General features: G+C 48.7%; 1 protein-coding gene across 1 annotated transcript in view; it reads left to right on the forward strand.

Annotated features, from left to right (window-relative positions):
* Window positions 1–2437: 2437 nt before the first annotated feature.
* The window catches only part of LOC310876465 (uncharacterized protein), a 51092-nt gene continuing 38150 nt past the window's right edge, over window positions 2438–15379 (forward strand). Inside the window, exons 1-5 of the mRNA XM_083790005.1 lie at window positions 2438–2587; window positions 6562–8046; window positions 9330–9609; window positions 10999–12670; window positions 14742–15038. Of these exons, the coding sequence (XP_083646131.1) occupies window positions 6906–8046; window positions 9330–9609; window positions 10999–12670; window positions 14742–15038 (3390 nt within the window). The 5' untranslated portion in view covers window positions 2438–2587; window positions 6562–6905. The remainder of the gene's footprint in view (window positions 2588–6561; window positions 8047–9329; window positions 9610–10998; window positions 12671–14741; window positions 15039–15379) is intronic.

The following is a 15379-nucleotide window of genomic DNA, read 5'->3' on the forward strand; positions in this document are numbered from 1 at the left end:
TGATGTGACGGTGTGTGTGTGTGCGTGTGCACGTGTGTGCGTGTGCATGTGTGTGTGTGTGTGTGTTTGTGACAGATGCTGGCTTATACACCAGAATCCCAAATGTTTTCTGGCCGAGAGGCCAAGTGTTCCTTTGTGGTTCCCAGCCCACATTCCTGTAGCCTTAACACCATGGAAAACTAGGGAAAACACCACACTTAATGATTCAGGTGTGCGTGTGTGTGTGTGCGTGTGTGCGCGTGTGCGTGTGTGTGTGTGTGTGTGTGTGTGTGTGTGTGTGTGTGTGTGCGTGCGTTCATCCATCTGGCTGTGTTTGTGTACAGTATGTACTGTGTGTGTGTGTGTGTGTGTGTGTGTGTGTGTGTGTGTGTGTGCTTGTTCAAGTGATTCGGGATGTGTGTGTGTGCGCGCACACGCGTGTGTGTACATGTATATGCGTGCGTGTATACATGCATACTGTGTGTGTGTGTGCACATGATGAAAACACAAGGTAAAGTTAATGTTCCCTGCAGCTAAAAATACTGCCTGTTTTTCCTGACGCGCTATTTATAGAGCTCCCCACAGACACCAGCGTCACCGAGCCCTGCTTCCAGCACACACACACACACACACACACACACACACACACACACACACACACACACGCGCGCGTGGGGTGTGTTGCAACCGGAGTGCAAAGGAGGCAGTAATGAACTCCCACAATGAGGAAATACAGAGAGGGAGAGTAAGAATGCAGTTTCAGCAGGATTTGTGTGTGTGTACGCGCGCGTGTGCGTGTGTGTGTGTGTGTGTGTGTGTGGTGTGTGTGGGGAGGGGGGGGGGGGGGTGCTCTTTCTGCCATCAGGTGTTGTTGTGTGGTTGAGATCCGTTAAGGGGCGGAAACACAACACGGCATGCACACGCACACAAACACACACACACACACACACACATGCACACACGCTAAAACAAACACAGACACACATGCACACGGACACGCACACACAGTACAGTGTCTTTTTTGCAGAGATTGCCATCGGCCATGGTGCATTTATAGCTTCTGCACTATGTGTGTGTGTGTGTGTGTGTGTGTGTGGTGTGTGTGTGTGTGTGTGTGTGTGTGTGTGTGCGTCTGTCACAGTGTGTGCGTGCGTAGTGTACATGTGTGCATTTGCATCTGCGTGTTTGTATATTATGCTCATGTCGTGCAGTGCATCCGTCAGTGCCTGCATAGTGCGTTTATAACTGTCTGGAACTGTGTGTGTGTGTGTGTGTGTGTGGTGTGTGTGTGTGTGTGTGTGTGTGTGTGTGTGTGTGTGTGTGTGTGTGTGTGCGGCTGTGAGTAATTGCCTGTGTATAGTTATGTCTATGTGCAGTTTGAGAGGGCAAATCAGTGCTCTCTCTCTCTCTTTCTCTCTATCTTTCTCTCTCTCTCTCTCTGCATTGTGGAAGGAAGGAAGGAAGAGTGTTTTGCCTAAGCATCCGCCCCCCCCGCTCGTTGGCTCCCTCTATGACTTGCCCTTTCGGACGCCCCCACACCCACACACACACACACACACACACACACACACACACACACACACACACTTAGCTGCGTGACGCTCCCACGTCACTTCCACTCTGCGCTATTTATACGTCTTTTTAGGAACTGCGTGGGTCGGCGTTGCTTCTCGCACCAGTGACTCACTGAGCCGAGGAGGGGGGGGAGGGAGGGAGAGAGAGAGAGAGAGAGAGAGAGAGAGAGAGAGAGAGAGAGAGAGAGAGAGAGAGAGAGAGAGAGAGAGAGAGAGAGAGAGAGAGAGAGAGAGAGAGAGAGAGAGAGAGAGAGAGAGAGATGAGAGAGAGAGAGAGAGAGAGAGAGAGAGAGAGAGAGAGAGAGAGGGAAGTTAACAAACGGATACTTGCAGGTCGTGATGAAACCAACTGAGCAACCAGTCGATCTAAGCTTCAAAAAAGGGTTGTGACCCAAAATAAATTGCAATAGTAATTGTTCAAGTTTTATTTTTTTATGATCCTTATGGTCATCCAAATAACATATTAAAGCTGCTATAAGCAATAATATGTCAACATTTTAATGACCTTTTAATTTCTATTTTTTTGGGGGGAAATCAGACAGCCAGCAATGGGTATAGAACGCTTCCCAAAAAAGATGTATCTAGGAGCCGCAATCTGCATTCAAAGATTTTCCTAGAAGCTTTGTCATTGGTCGAAGATTTGCCTGTCTGCTTCCTGCTTGGTTAGTCATTGCGACCGGGTTTTTTTGTACAACAAAGGGGGAAAAAAATTTTATCTCACCCACCGCTTCACACCTGTTGAACCTGCGATGTGACAATCGAGACCCATGGTTCCCCGATTCTAATTTTGCATTTTGCTTTTCTTTTTTCCTCTCATGTCCTCTTTTGTAGATTTAATTGATCGAGGATCATTGTTGGCCTCTTGGATGCACCGTCCGGAGAGAGAGAGAGGCGGGGTCAGCGGTCACAGTGTTCACACAGCCGATTGGTGGAGAGGGAAGACGCTGTTCTGATGCCGTCAGCCGAATGGTGGAGAGGGAAGCCGCTGTTCTGATGCTGTCCCTCACAGCACCACCCTTACCTCCACCTCCAAGGTTAGTGGACTTACACATATTCGCTATGGGTTCCATTATTGTCTCCACCAGGCCGAAGGCATGGGGAGAGAGTATGTTTTGCACTCAGTTCCGTCCGTCCGTCCGTCCGTCCGTCGTCTGTGAACAGCTAATCGCCGGCACCGCTACACACTCCCTGGATGCCAACGATGAACCTCTGCCCCAAAATTTCCAGAACGGCCTGTTATGGCGCCATCAGGAGGCCGACTTTTGTCGTAAATTATCGTAGTTGTCGTGTTAAATTATGTGTTCAAGATGGATCTGTCCTGGAACAAAATGCCTCAAATCATCCAATTGCCATCAATGGTGTAAGAACAAATGGCACCCTTTTCACATTGGCCTTTTATAGCGCCACCAGGAGGCCACAACCTCACCTGGCCTGGTGGAGACCTGTGCCCCGAGGGGCACTTTTTCATTTTCTTTCAGTTTGTTTTGACTCCTGGGTTAGCTATAGTTTAGTTTTGGGCTTTTGAGAAGGCTTTGTTTTAAGTTAGATTCTACAACAGGTCGTTTCGAGGAATTTTCGAGAATTCAGCTGCTCTGTTCTCCCAGAGACACAATGGGACTTTGTGGTCGTAGTGACTACATCTGTCATTCATTATTTTTTTTCAGCAATTTTCTTAGTTTTAAGGGTAACTGTTGTAGAATTGCAATATTACACTTGATGGCGTGGTTTTACGTGATTATTGCCACGACAGTGATGCGCAAGCATCACTGTGGGATATAGCCGTCTGTCCTGATGCGTAGAAATCTGTTTAACCCTGTAAGACCCGGATATATTTCTACTTGCAAAAAGAGATTTCAACCTTACTGGACTGTACTACTAGGACTTATGTTAAAAAAATATGTAAAAAAAATAAGTTTGATGAAAATTGTATGCACATTATAATAATTATATAATAATATAATAAATTAATAATTGACATTTGGGGGATATCTTTCACAGTAATGAATAAAATGTTCTAATTCTAATGATCACAAAAAATATATATATATTACAATTATTTTACTTACTTTTATTAAGGTTAAAGGTCATGAGTCCTTGGTGTGTGCGACCCAAGGGGCCAGTGAGGCACTCCAACGTTGAAGCGCTGGGGCCCTAGTGGTAAGAGGAAGGACTGCAGGCGGACCCGTGGATTCATGACGAGGAAACCCCGTGCAGCTGGGCGTTAACATTGAGCGCTCGGTTGCATTTCCGCATTGGACCTCCAAAATTTGGTGGGTCCAATGCTGAAATAGACGGTCCCCTCCGGGTGCTTCAAACGCCACTGAGCAACTTCCACTGACATGAATAGCGGAGGGGGCGGAGCTTCGCGCCAGATCAGTCTCTATCCTTTTAATACTCTATGGTGCGACCCTTCTCCTATTCTATGATGTATTATACATGGTAACGCACCATAAGTTCAGAGCGCGGTAGTCACAAAATAATTATCCCATTCTGGACGGGAACCCCTTTTAGTGTTTTAAGCATTATGTTTATACTTTAGCTTTTGAAAAATAGCAGATCTACAAGCTCATAGCGTGCCACCGAGTGGCGCGCTACGAGCTTGTAGTTCTTTGAATATATATTCTTTCAGAGCGAATGTTTTTTTTAAATTTCAACGTCAGGCCTACATAGGATATGTGAACACAATCCATCCACTTTTCCCATTTTTCAGATTTTTACAGATTATTAAAGTACAGAATGTAAGCTTTCATATGATGTATCCTTCAATGAAATTGGACAATAATTAAAGGAGATATAACCATTTTAAAATGACTGGGGCCTTTCACCCAAAGCTGAAAAAAAGTCCTTTTCAATATTCACAACATTTTATCACCTTAGAGCTGGACAGAAGTGGGTGTGACAATGGGAGGGACAAGGGACAATAGGACGTTTTAGCTGTGCAACACTAGAAACACCTGACATGTTTAAGCCAGTAGAAACAAACAATGCAATTTGTAAGGTGCCCCAATAAACCCTTTTGAAAGTACTAAGTATTAAATACTAAGTATAAGTATTCAAGTATTAAATACTAAGTTAAGTGTTCAATTTAACTTATACACTACCTGGTTGTAAATAGCTGCAGTACACCATTTTATGCAGGTCTACTTTAAGCAATCAAAGTCAGACAATTGACCCAGTATTTTAAATAAATAAAACCGACGCATCAGGCTATGATGTTGTGCGCTTGTAGATTTGCTATTTTAAAGGGATTGTGACATTTAAAACACATTTTTGTATATTTTTTGGCTTTTTTGGCTATTCTTGACATCAATTTCACAAAAAAAAAACGAAGTTTGAACATTCAGTGTATTCTCTGCTGTCTGGACTTTTGTGAATAATTATGCAAAAATGTCTCATCTGGTTGGACGGCAGAGATATACGTAGATCTCCGCTAAACCTCCGCCCCCCCTCCCCTCTGCTCCCTGCCTAGTGCCTACCCTCTCTTCTCCGCTTCCTCATTGTGAACACGACTTTGTTTCTTTGTAATACTTACTAATAATGGCTTCTAGAGAAAAATAAATCTGCTCTGTTGTTGGCTGTGTCAATCAACACAAGTCCTTACACTGGATACCAACTGGCCTAGATGACTCTTTTATTTTTGACGATGACATTCCTACCAAGTTGTCAAAGTAGCGCATCTTGGGTTGACAGGAAAGGGGGAATTACCGACATCTACAGGCTAAAATAATGTGTTTTTCCATGGCTTCTCAGGATGAACTTTACACATGCACAAAAACACCTGTCAAGAAATACTGGAGTGGAGTTGAGTGTTCAAAACTTTTTAGACACGTTTGAAGGACCATGGCCAAGACTTTTAATGTTTTAAAATTATGTTATAAATCATGTCATAATACCTTTAATAAACAGATCTGTCCACATGCAGTCACAATGCCTGGTTTCTATTTAGGTGTGCAAGGCTTACATCCGGTCTAAAGCCCACCCACTGTATGAACTTGATACCGTTTCGTAGAGAGGGCCTACACAACGTCACTATATAGCAAATGAAAGCCCCAATTCCGTAGTTTACATAGTATTTTGAATTTCTTTAAATGAGCAAAAAATGAGCGAGTTATGATTTAAAGAAAAGACAAATGATCTTGGCTCTTTGCGGGTGGAGGAAAAAAAAAAGAACACTTGACACACGACACACAGACAGCTAGCTAACTAGGCTAGCTAGCTTCTAGCCTGTTGTGTGTTGCTTCCAGGCTGGGAAGCGTATTTGAGCTACGTGGTTTTGTTTATTTTCTGTAAAGTATAACCCAAATGCTCCTCCATACTACTATAGCCATGTAGAATACTTCTGTGTTTACAAACACAAGCACGCTAATGGGCGGTGATCAGAGCGTGAAACCTGAGGACAAAGAGATTCCAGGACCAATCGAAAACAACATGCAAATCTCGGAACTGCGCTTCTCTGATCCCAAAAACTTGTTAAAAAACAAGCCCACTTTTTTTTTTTCTTTTTTTTTTTTTTTTTTTTGCGGCTTACGCCTTTTATTGATTATTTTTTTAAGGGACAGACAGTAGGCTGACAGGAAACGGGAGAGAGATGGGGGGATGACATGCAGTAAAGGCCGTGTCGGGTCCGGGAGTCGAACCCGCGGCACACTGCGACTGGATCACCAGTCCGGTGCCCAGACCGTTACGCTACGGCCTGGGCCAAAACAAGCCCACTTTGACGTATAAATGTATACATTTCATTTGCCCAAATGAACAATCTGAATGAAAACCTTCTTCAACATTCAAACTGTATTAATATGAAAAAAAAGAAAATCACATAAAAAAAAAGAGTTTATTTATTGATTTACGACATGTTCAATCTGGCGACATGAGGCATGTTTTGTTGGGGTGGGTCACTACACACACACACACACACCAATTGTTTTTGTTTTCAATTCTATTTTCCGTTATATTGTAAGTTTCCGTTAAATATAACGACCCAGAAGCCTTCCTCTTTGTTTTTTCCCAGCTCAACCACATCTCAGCCATCATGGACGACTTCGCCCTTCTCCTTCTCCTCCTTCTTCGTCTACTTCCACTGACGTCCTCGGCAACCCTTTGAAAACAAAAATCTTCCAGCTATATGATGCCTGGCATCTCTAGGACCTTATAGCGCTCCCACGACCTCGTATATATAACACCCCCCATTTTGATCCCTCCCTCCCAACTGTAAACGAAAAAAAGAGGGAGACTAAACCCCACCCATCAGAGGTGTGGCTTCCAGAGGTACCTTTCACATGAAAGGTACCTTTCAAAACCTATAAAAGTCTGCCTGGTACAGACGAAGGGGACACCACTGTATATAAAATAAAAATGGAACCACATGAATTTGCTGCTGCCGCCGGGCAGAAATGCCCAAACAAGGAGCCGGTGAGGGAGAAGGTGCCCCTCCTGCAGAGGAAGTGGGTGTCGGAGCCCTCCGCCGCCTCCAAACGAAGCACGTTCGCCGACCCGGCAAAGCGCCACTCACACCGCGAGAGCATGCAATGCGGAGGAGGCGCCACCGGGAACTCCTCCTCTGCAAAGCTGTTTTTGGGATCTTCCTCCTCCGCCTTAGGGGGAGGAGGAGGCCCCTGCACGCCGCCATCTCAGGAGGGGGGTGGTCCGGGGCCGGGGTCCTTTATCACGCAGGGGTTCCCCCCGCCACCACCCCGGGGCTACGCCGCCTACCAGCTGGCTCAGCCGCCGTACCCCCAGCACCCGCAGACGGAGCGCTGCTTCCTGTCGGGAGCCAAACCCGAGCCCCACGCCTGGCCCTTCGCCGGGCAGTTGCCCTCGGACGACCTTTACCCCTCTGCGGCAGGCAGCGGGGGGCACTCTGCGGCGGGCGGCGGCGGGGGGCACGCCGGACACCCCCACCCCGGCGGTGGAGGCGTCGGACGGTTCCCCCGGCAGAAGTCCCCCAGCTTGCCGAGTTCTTTCGGTCAGTACGCCCACCAGTCGGCGGCGGTCCCCCCTCCGGAGGACGCGGAGGGCTACGGCGCGAGCAAGAAGAGCGAGCAGCAGAACAACAACAAGCCCAAGAAGCCCGGCAAGTACATCTGCCACTACTGCGGCCGCGCCTGCGCCAAGCCCAGCGTCCTGAAGAAGCACATCCGCTCGCACACGGGCGAGCGGCCCTACCCCTGCGCGCCCTGCGGCTTCTCCTTCAAGACCAAGAGCAACCTGTACAAGCACCGCAAGTCCCACGCGCACGCCATCAAGGCGGGCCTCGTGCCCTTCTCGGAGCTGCCCTCGCCGCGGGCCGCCGCCGTGGGCGCCGCCGGAGACGGCGGAGACCAGGCGTCGTCCGTGGGAGAGGCGGACACGTGCCACTCGGACGGCGAGCAGAGCACGGACACGGACGAGGAGGGCCTGGCGGAGGGCGCCGCCCTGCTGACGCCGGACGACATGAAGGCCAGCCCCGTCCCGCACATCTCCTTTGAAGCTGACAAGAGCACAGGTATATGGAAGCGTGTGGCAAAATACAAGTTCACGTATTATGCTGTATTATGGGTTATATTATAATATATATATATTATATATTAATTTTAGTGCTGCTGGCTGAGAAAACGAAACGCATCTGGAGTTTCGCTTTATTGCAATTTGGCTTTACTTTATGTGCTTAACTCATTCCGGACGGGGAACCAACCCCTTTTGGTGTTTTAAGCATTACTGTATGTCATACTTAAATAAAAAAAATAGCAGATCTGTGCCACGCTACGAGCTTGTAGGTCTGATACTTTTGAAAAGTCGTGACAATTTGGCGCAAATCTTTGAATAAATATTCTTTCAGAGCGAAGCTCCTCTTCACAAAATCAAAAAGAATTATTAAAAATAAATGAAAACACAAATGAAACTCCCCCTGTCAGGAGAAAAGGAGCAACTTGGACACTCAGGCATGAAGGAAGCATGAGTTCAAGTCCGTTGCTCTCCCCTTGTCCCCCATATATGGAGACTAGGTTGGCGGAGGGTGTGTAGAGCCCAGGATCACATTAGATAATTGGCACAGGGGTGAAAAATGGGTTACAACATTGTGGGATAAAATATATTTATAAAAACAAAACTTTGATTCTGGGGGGGTCCCTGAAACAACATATTTCCAGATGGGGGTCGGCGGCCAATTACATAATAATCATTTGGGGTCCTTGACATGAAATATTGAGAACCGCCGACACAGAAACATGAGGTTTTTTCAGAAAACTGTCATGTTAGAAGACTTTTTTTTTTAGAATCGTTCCCAGGTCTAAATGGCTTAACCAGGGGGGCAGTCAGAAAGATATTTCGTGAAGCCACTAAGGAAATTGGGACTTCCTGAAAGTTCATATAATGGCCTGTTGTGGCGCTGTCATTGGGCCCAAAAAACTCATATCCCCATAGAGGCCCATGTATTTGGGCCCAACTTCACCTAGACTGTATTACCTTAATAAACATGGTCATGAATACTTTCTGCTTCCAGTCACTATAGTTTAAAGTCTCATTTCTCATGTCATAATATTCTTTTTGGAAAATGATGGTCCCATTTATTAAAAAAATTACCATGAAGTCCCGCCTCGTTGTCTGGGCCAGCCAATGGGCCAGCTGGGCCCAAACGGATCTAGAAATATGGCGACTTACAGTGCAAGGAATTACAGGCTTCATTTTACGTCCATGTTAGACCCGGGGAACGCTTTGTCCATATTTTTTACAGTATATGGGCTTAACACCTTCCCTCTCTAAAACGTCACTCTCGTCCTCGACCGTCTTTTTAAGGCGCAGAGCCGGCGTACGCCGACTCTGCAGAGGAGCTTACGACCGCGACGCAGCAGCTGGGCTCCATGAAGGTGCCTCTCCTCATCGTCCCCATGCCGGGAGGGACGGGAGGGCGGGTTCCCTCGCCTGGAGGGATGGAGTGCCCCCCGTTCCCCGACATGAAGGGCCCGCACCACCACCACCCCCACCACCACCACCACCACATGCCAGCGGGTTCGCAGGCCGGCAGCCGAGTGATGGCCGCCGCGGACGACTCGCCCACCATCAAGCAGCGGCTGGCCCTCAGGTGAACAAAACCGCAAAAGTGCTGGAGAAAAAAGGGATCCATTGTTGTGCTTAATGACGTTTAGAAGATTTGGAAAACTTTCCCGGGGGTCTCAAAGATTTTGACATGTTATTGCTTATAGCAGCTTTAAAGGGACACTAAACCCTTTTTGCAAAAAAATATATATGTTAATGTATTTTAGAAGATTTAGAACACTTTCCTGGGGTCTTTATGCGTGCAATATGTGGTTTTAGATATTTTAGATTTTAGCAGAGAGCCCAGTCCATTGTCTCTGATGTCATGGACACTGGGCTCACTTACTTCCTGGACTACATGTTGTCTCAGTAAGACTATCCACAAGGAGGAGCAGTGCACCAAAACATTATGGGAATTGTAGTCCAGGAAGGACTACATATATATATATATATGCCATATGTATATATATGCCATATATATACATATATATATATGGCAAAGACGCTTATAGGGATGAAGGGTAGGGGTGCGCCGAAAGATAGGGCCACAAGTGTTTGACTCCCCTATGTTGCTGTTTTTCACATTAACAGTGTTGTTTTTGTCGACTAAAACTAAGACGAAAAATGTCTGTCGACCTTATTTCACTGACAAATACTAAATGGAAACTAAATGAAAACTAAGCTACGATGACTAAAACTAAGACGAAATTATCTACAGTTTCGTCAACAGATAAAAACTAGACTAAAATGCTAGGAAGGGACTAGTGGACAAGAGATGCAGAATACGTTATTTTACACTTGGTTGCATGCTGAAAATAGCCGATCTGCAAGCACACAACGCATCACGCTGCAACGCGTTGTGAGCTTGAAGATCGGCTATTTTCAGCAAGTGTAAAATCAGCCATTGCGACGGCATCAAGGCCCGCCAAAATACATTTTAGTCCACTAAATCTACAGTTGATTTTAGTCGACTAAAATGTATTTTGGTGGGCCTCGACGCCTACAATCTCATGACATTTAGTCGACTAAAACTAGATCAACGCTCAAATATTCCAGGTGACTATAAAATGTGACTTAAAAACAAAATGAAAACCATTCAAGAGACTGTAACTGAAACTAAAATGAAAAAACAACACTGCTGCCTAAATAATAAAGCATTCCATTCCATTTAAAGGTATATTCAGTGATTTCACTTAATTCAAATATATATGTTTTGTTTTGTTGTGATAATCCTCTCTACTATAGAGTGTGCTGACCATATAAGTTCCTCCCTGTCCCCAGTTAACCCCTGGGGGTCAAAAAACCTTAGGTTTCGTTTTTGGCTCTCTATCCTGATTGGATGAAAGGCTTTGCCACCTAGCCAAAAACGAAACCTAAGGTTTTTTGAGTGAAATCACTGAATATACCTTTAATCACTCGCTCGACTCTCACCCAGGCTGACGGAGAAGAAGAGCCAGGACTCCGTGGACCACCACGCCTCCTCCGCCGAGTCGCCGCCGAGTCAGTCCCTGAACCTCCTCAGCCCGCACAGCAAGGGCAGCACCGACTCGGGCTACTTCTCGCGCTCCGAGAGCGCCGAGCAGCAGGTCAGTCCGCCCGGCAACACACACAACACCGCCAAGTCCTACGAGGAGATCATGTTCGGCCGGACGTGGTACTACAGGCCGTCCAACAGGCAGTCCGTCACCGTGGGAATGGCCGGCGCGGGAGTGGCGCCGATGATGGTGGACCCCGGCCTAAAGCTGTCCGGCCCCGGCCCGCCCGCCTCCTCGCTGGACATGGGCAAAATAGCCGAGGGCCGCGTCTTTTTCCGAGCGGGGGACAGCGAGGGGGATGCGAAGCAGTATCCCACGGGGCCCTGCCAGAGCAGCACGGGACTCCTCCTGGAGACCCCCGGGGACTCCGGGGGGCCCCTCGTCAGGAGCAACTCCATGCCGACGGCCTCGTCGCCCAACGCCACCGGCCTGGCGGTACCGCCACCGCCGTCGGCGCCCTCCGGGATCCGCGTGAGCCACTCCTTCGACGAGATGATGACGACGTCGGACGACGTCTTCTACCCCGGCGCGGGGGCCGCGGGGGGGCTCCGGAGGGGGCTCCGCCGGCAGGCCGCCTTCGAGCACTCGGCCCACGAGACCCACCACCACGGCGAGGCCGGGGCGGGGGGAGGGGGAGGAGGAGGAGGAGGAGGAGGAGGAGGAGGAGAGGCGTACGGCCACGTGCCCAAGAGCGCCGTTTCCTCCGCGTGCGCCAAGATGGGCGGCGGCGGCGGCGAGCGGAGCCCGGGCGTCCCCGTCGAGCACGTGGCATACGGCCCCTACGGCACCAAGGTGGGCACCGCCACCACCGCCGCGACCGCCGCCACGACGTCGGCGTCGGAGATCTCCAACCGGAAGAGGAGGAAGGAGAAGAGCGTGGGCGACGAGGAGGACAGCCCGGGCCACTGCGACGACGACGACGACGTCGTCCAGGCTGCCGCCGCGCAGCACGGCAGCGGCCTGGACGGCGGCTGCTGCGGTGGGCTGCTGCGGCGGGCCACGGCGGGCTCGCTGCACAGCGCCCACAGCCAGTCGGACAGCTTCGACACGTGTGCCAGCATGTGCTCCGACGACTCGGACGGCGGCGGCGGCACCGGGGGAGGCCGGAAGGGCGGCGGCGGCGGCAACGTCATATCCGTCATCCAGCACACCAACTCGCTCAGCCGGCCCAGCTCCTTCGAGAAGTCCGAGTCCTTCGACTCGCTGCAGGCCGCCGCCCCCCCCACGGGCGGCGGCGGCTACCAGACGCCTACCCTGTCCAGTCAGTACTCGGAGCAGTCGGACACGGAGGTCTACGAGGACGCGCTGCAGAGCCCGGCCGAGTCGACGACGGCGTTGCTGATGCGGACGGAGAGCGGCGGAGAGCAGCAGAGCGACATGGAGCTGGCCTCCGTCGTGGGGTCTCCCTGCTCCCCCCCCCCGCCGCCCTCCTACCACCACGCCCCCCACAAGCTGGTGCGGCAGCCCAACATCCAGGTCCCCGAGATCCGCGTGACCACGGAGGAGCCCGACGTGAAGCCCGACAAGGACGCCCACGAGATGGCCGTCATGTCCAAGGAACCGGAGAGCAAGGTATATAGTAATAGTTATAGTTTTGACTTTTTTTTTGCTAATGCAGTTTAGTTTTCGTTACCCGCTATTTAATCCAATATTCTACACTGCAGAGATTGTTTTATATACGCTGAAGTATTTGCAGCTTTCAACCACGAAAATCCGGTGAAAAATGGTCTGTTGGTTTGTTATGATCAGAAGCACCAGCGGCCATGACAATGCGAAACGAAACCACAGAGCAGAGCAAGTTGTAGTCTAAACAAACGGCCCGTCCACTTAATTGCATTGGGCTCAATTTCCCAGAAGCCCTAGCAGCCCAGAGGTTGACTTGATTTCCGCTTTTGTCATTTTAGGTCACATTCACACCAGAGAACTTTGCTGCGATTAAAACTAATCCTGCTGCGCATTTTCAGAAAGTGCACTTCGTTTGGCAGGTGTGAAGGCTCATTCGAATCCTAATGCGTATCAAAGAACCGCATTGTACCTCGAGCAAAAACGTGGGTTTCGTCAGTTGGAGACGGAGAAGGCATATTTTACGCAGCGCAAAGATGACCCGTTACCGTGGATAGACCATAGAGCTATAACGGATAGACGAATGAGGTGGTCGAATGAGGAGACTGAAGCCCTGATCGAAATGAGGACGAGTACATTAATCAATTGCTTAAGAAAACACATGAAAACACTGCAGTGTATATAGCCTACATAATATTATGTCTGTCTGTCTGTCTGTCTGTCTGTCTGTGCGTGCCATAAACATGGAGTGCTGTCACTGTGTGGGGACTGGGGAGTAGGGACTTTCATCTTGATAAACTTGTAAACATTTTGCGCTGCTGTCTGTTATATCAGTGCTCTCAGCGCTGTGCCTCCATGCCCAATAGAACAGTGTGTGTGGCTGCGTGCGTATAGTGAGAGAGAGAGAAAGAGGGGGGGTCCAGTCCCAGACGGCACGACACATGCACATTATGAGTATAGTTTTATCACCATAGATTTCACAGTGTAGGCTAGTTTATGAATGGAACACAATACAATGATAAAGGTCCCCCTGCTGCGTTTCCAATTGCTGTGGATGAGTGTGAAGGCAAACCGCAGCAAATTAAATATGCAAGAATCCCAATTAATCCGCGCATACGCATCGAGTCTACTGCAGTATTAGGTGGGAATGTGACCATAACCTGACGGCCTCGTCATCAGGTCCCGGGACAAAGCCGCTGTTTCTTTTTAATTATTTTAAAACGGCAAAATGAAACGCATTCAACAAATATAGCGTTTTACGCGCGGTGGAACACTGGATTAAACAATTAGCGGCCGTCAAACTGTGAAATCCATAAGCCCTCAATGAATTGCATTGAATTGAATGGGAATTGAATGGGGCTATGGGGTGTTGTGCTAATTCGCTTATTTCCATCTAAATAAGTAGTAAAGTGTGCCGCTTGGGATATTATTTACATTATGAAGAGAGGATAAAAAATAAAAAAACAACGCCCCATTCAATTCCCATTCAATTCAATGCAATTCATTGAGGCCTTATGGTAGATGGGAAATAGCCAGCTTTTGCACAAAATTACACCTGGACCTCTTTGGTGGGGGCCTTTTAGTATGGAATTATCAACAGTTTGACTCCATAAAACGCTTAACCCGCATTTTAATCAAATATTCTACGCTGCCGAGATTGTTTTATTACCTTTAGAGCATACGCTGAAGTATTTGGGCTTTTGATCCGTGAAAATCCGCCGAAAAAACCTTCGTCCGTTTGTTATGAACGATCGCACCCGCCATCTTGGTGCACCAAAGACCGCCCCACAAGACCCTCCTCCATGAGGCGTTGTACCCTGTTCATTTGCATTGGCCTCAATTTCCCAGAAGCCCTAGCAGCCCACAGCATGTGTTGATCTCCGGTTTCGTCATCATACCATGAATGTCTCGTCTCCGGCTCCGCGGCAAAGACAGAGTTTATTTTTGAATTATTAAAATGCAGCGGATTAAGCACACTAATCAAAAGGCGGGTTTAGCGTATTAAGCAGAGGCGATCGCTTGATTAAACAATTAGCGGCCGTCAGACTGTTAACTCCAATAACATCCTTGCCTGGAGCAGCAGCAGGTGGTGGTGGTGGTGGCGGCGATGGAGGAGTTCCAGCTCCCGCAGCGCAGCGACACCCTGTCCCAGATGCCGTCGGAGAAGCTCCCGCCCAAGAAGAAGCGCCTGAGGCTGGCCGACATGCAGGAGCACTCGTCGGGCGAGTCCACCAGCTTCGAGTCGGCGACGGGCACCAGCCTCTCCCGCAGCCCCAGCCAGGAGAGCAACCTGTCGCACTCCTCCTCCTTCTCCTCCGCGTCCTTCGAGAGAGACGAGGCCGCGGCGCTCAAGTCGGCCTCGCCCACCACCAAGCAGGTACTTACACTATGTATACGGACCGGTGTTGTCTTTGGCAGCAAATTTCCATTTTAGTTTTGGTCATAGTCTCTTGAATAGTTTTCACTTGGTTTTAGTCACATTTTAGTCGCCTGGAATGTTCTAGTGTTTAGTCTAGTTTTAGTCGACTAAATCTACAGTTGATTTAGTCGACTAAAATGTGTTTTGACAGGCCTTGATGTCGTTGTAATGACATATTTTACACTTTGGTTGCATGCTGAAAATAGCAGATATACAATCTCAAGTTCTCAACGCGTCAACGCGTTGTGAGGTTGTATATCTGCTATTTTCAGCATGCACCCCAGCATAAAACTGGATCT

This window comes from Protomyctophum parallelum, assembly GCF_964188405.1.
Source record: "Protomyctophum parallelum genome assembly, chromosome: 19".
Classification (NCBI taxonomy): Eukaryota; Metazoa; Chordata; class Actinopteri; order Myctophiformes; family Myctophidae; genus Protomyctophum; species Protomyctophum parallelum.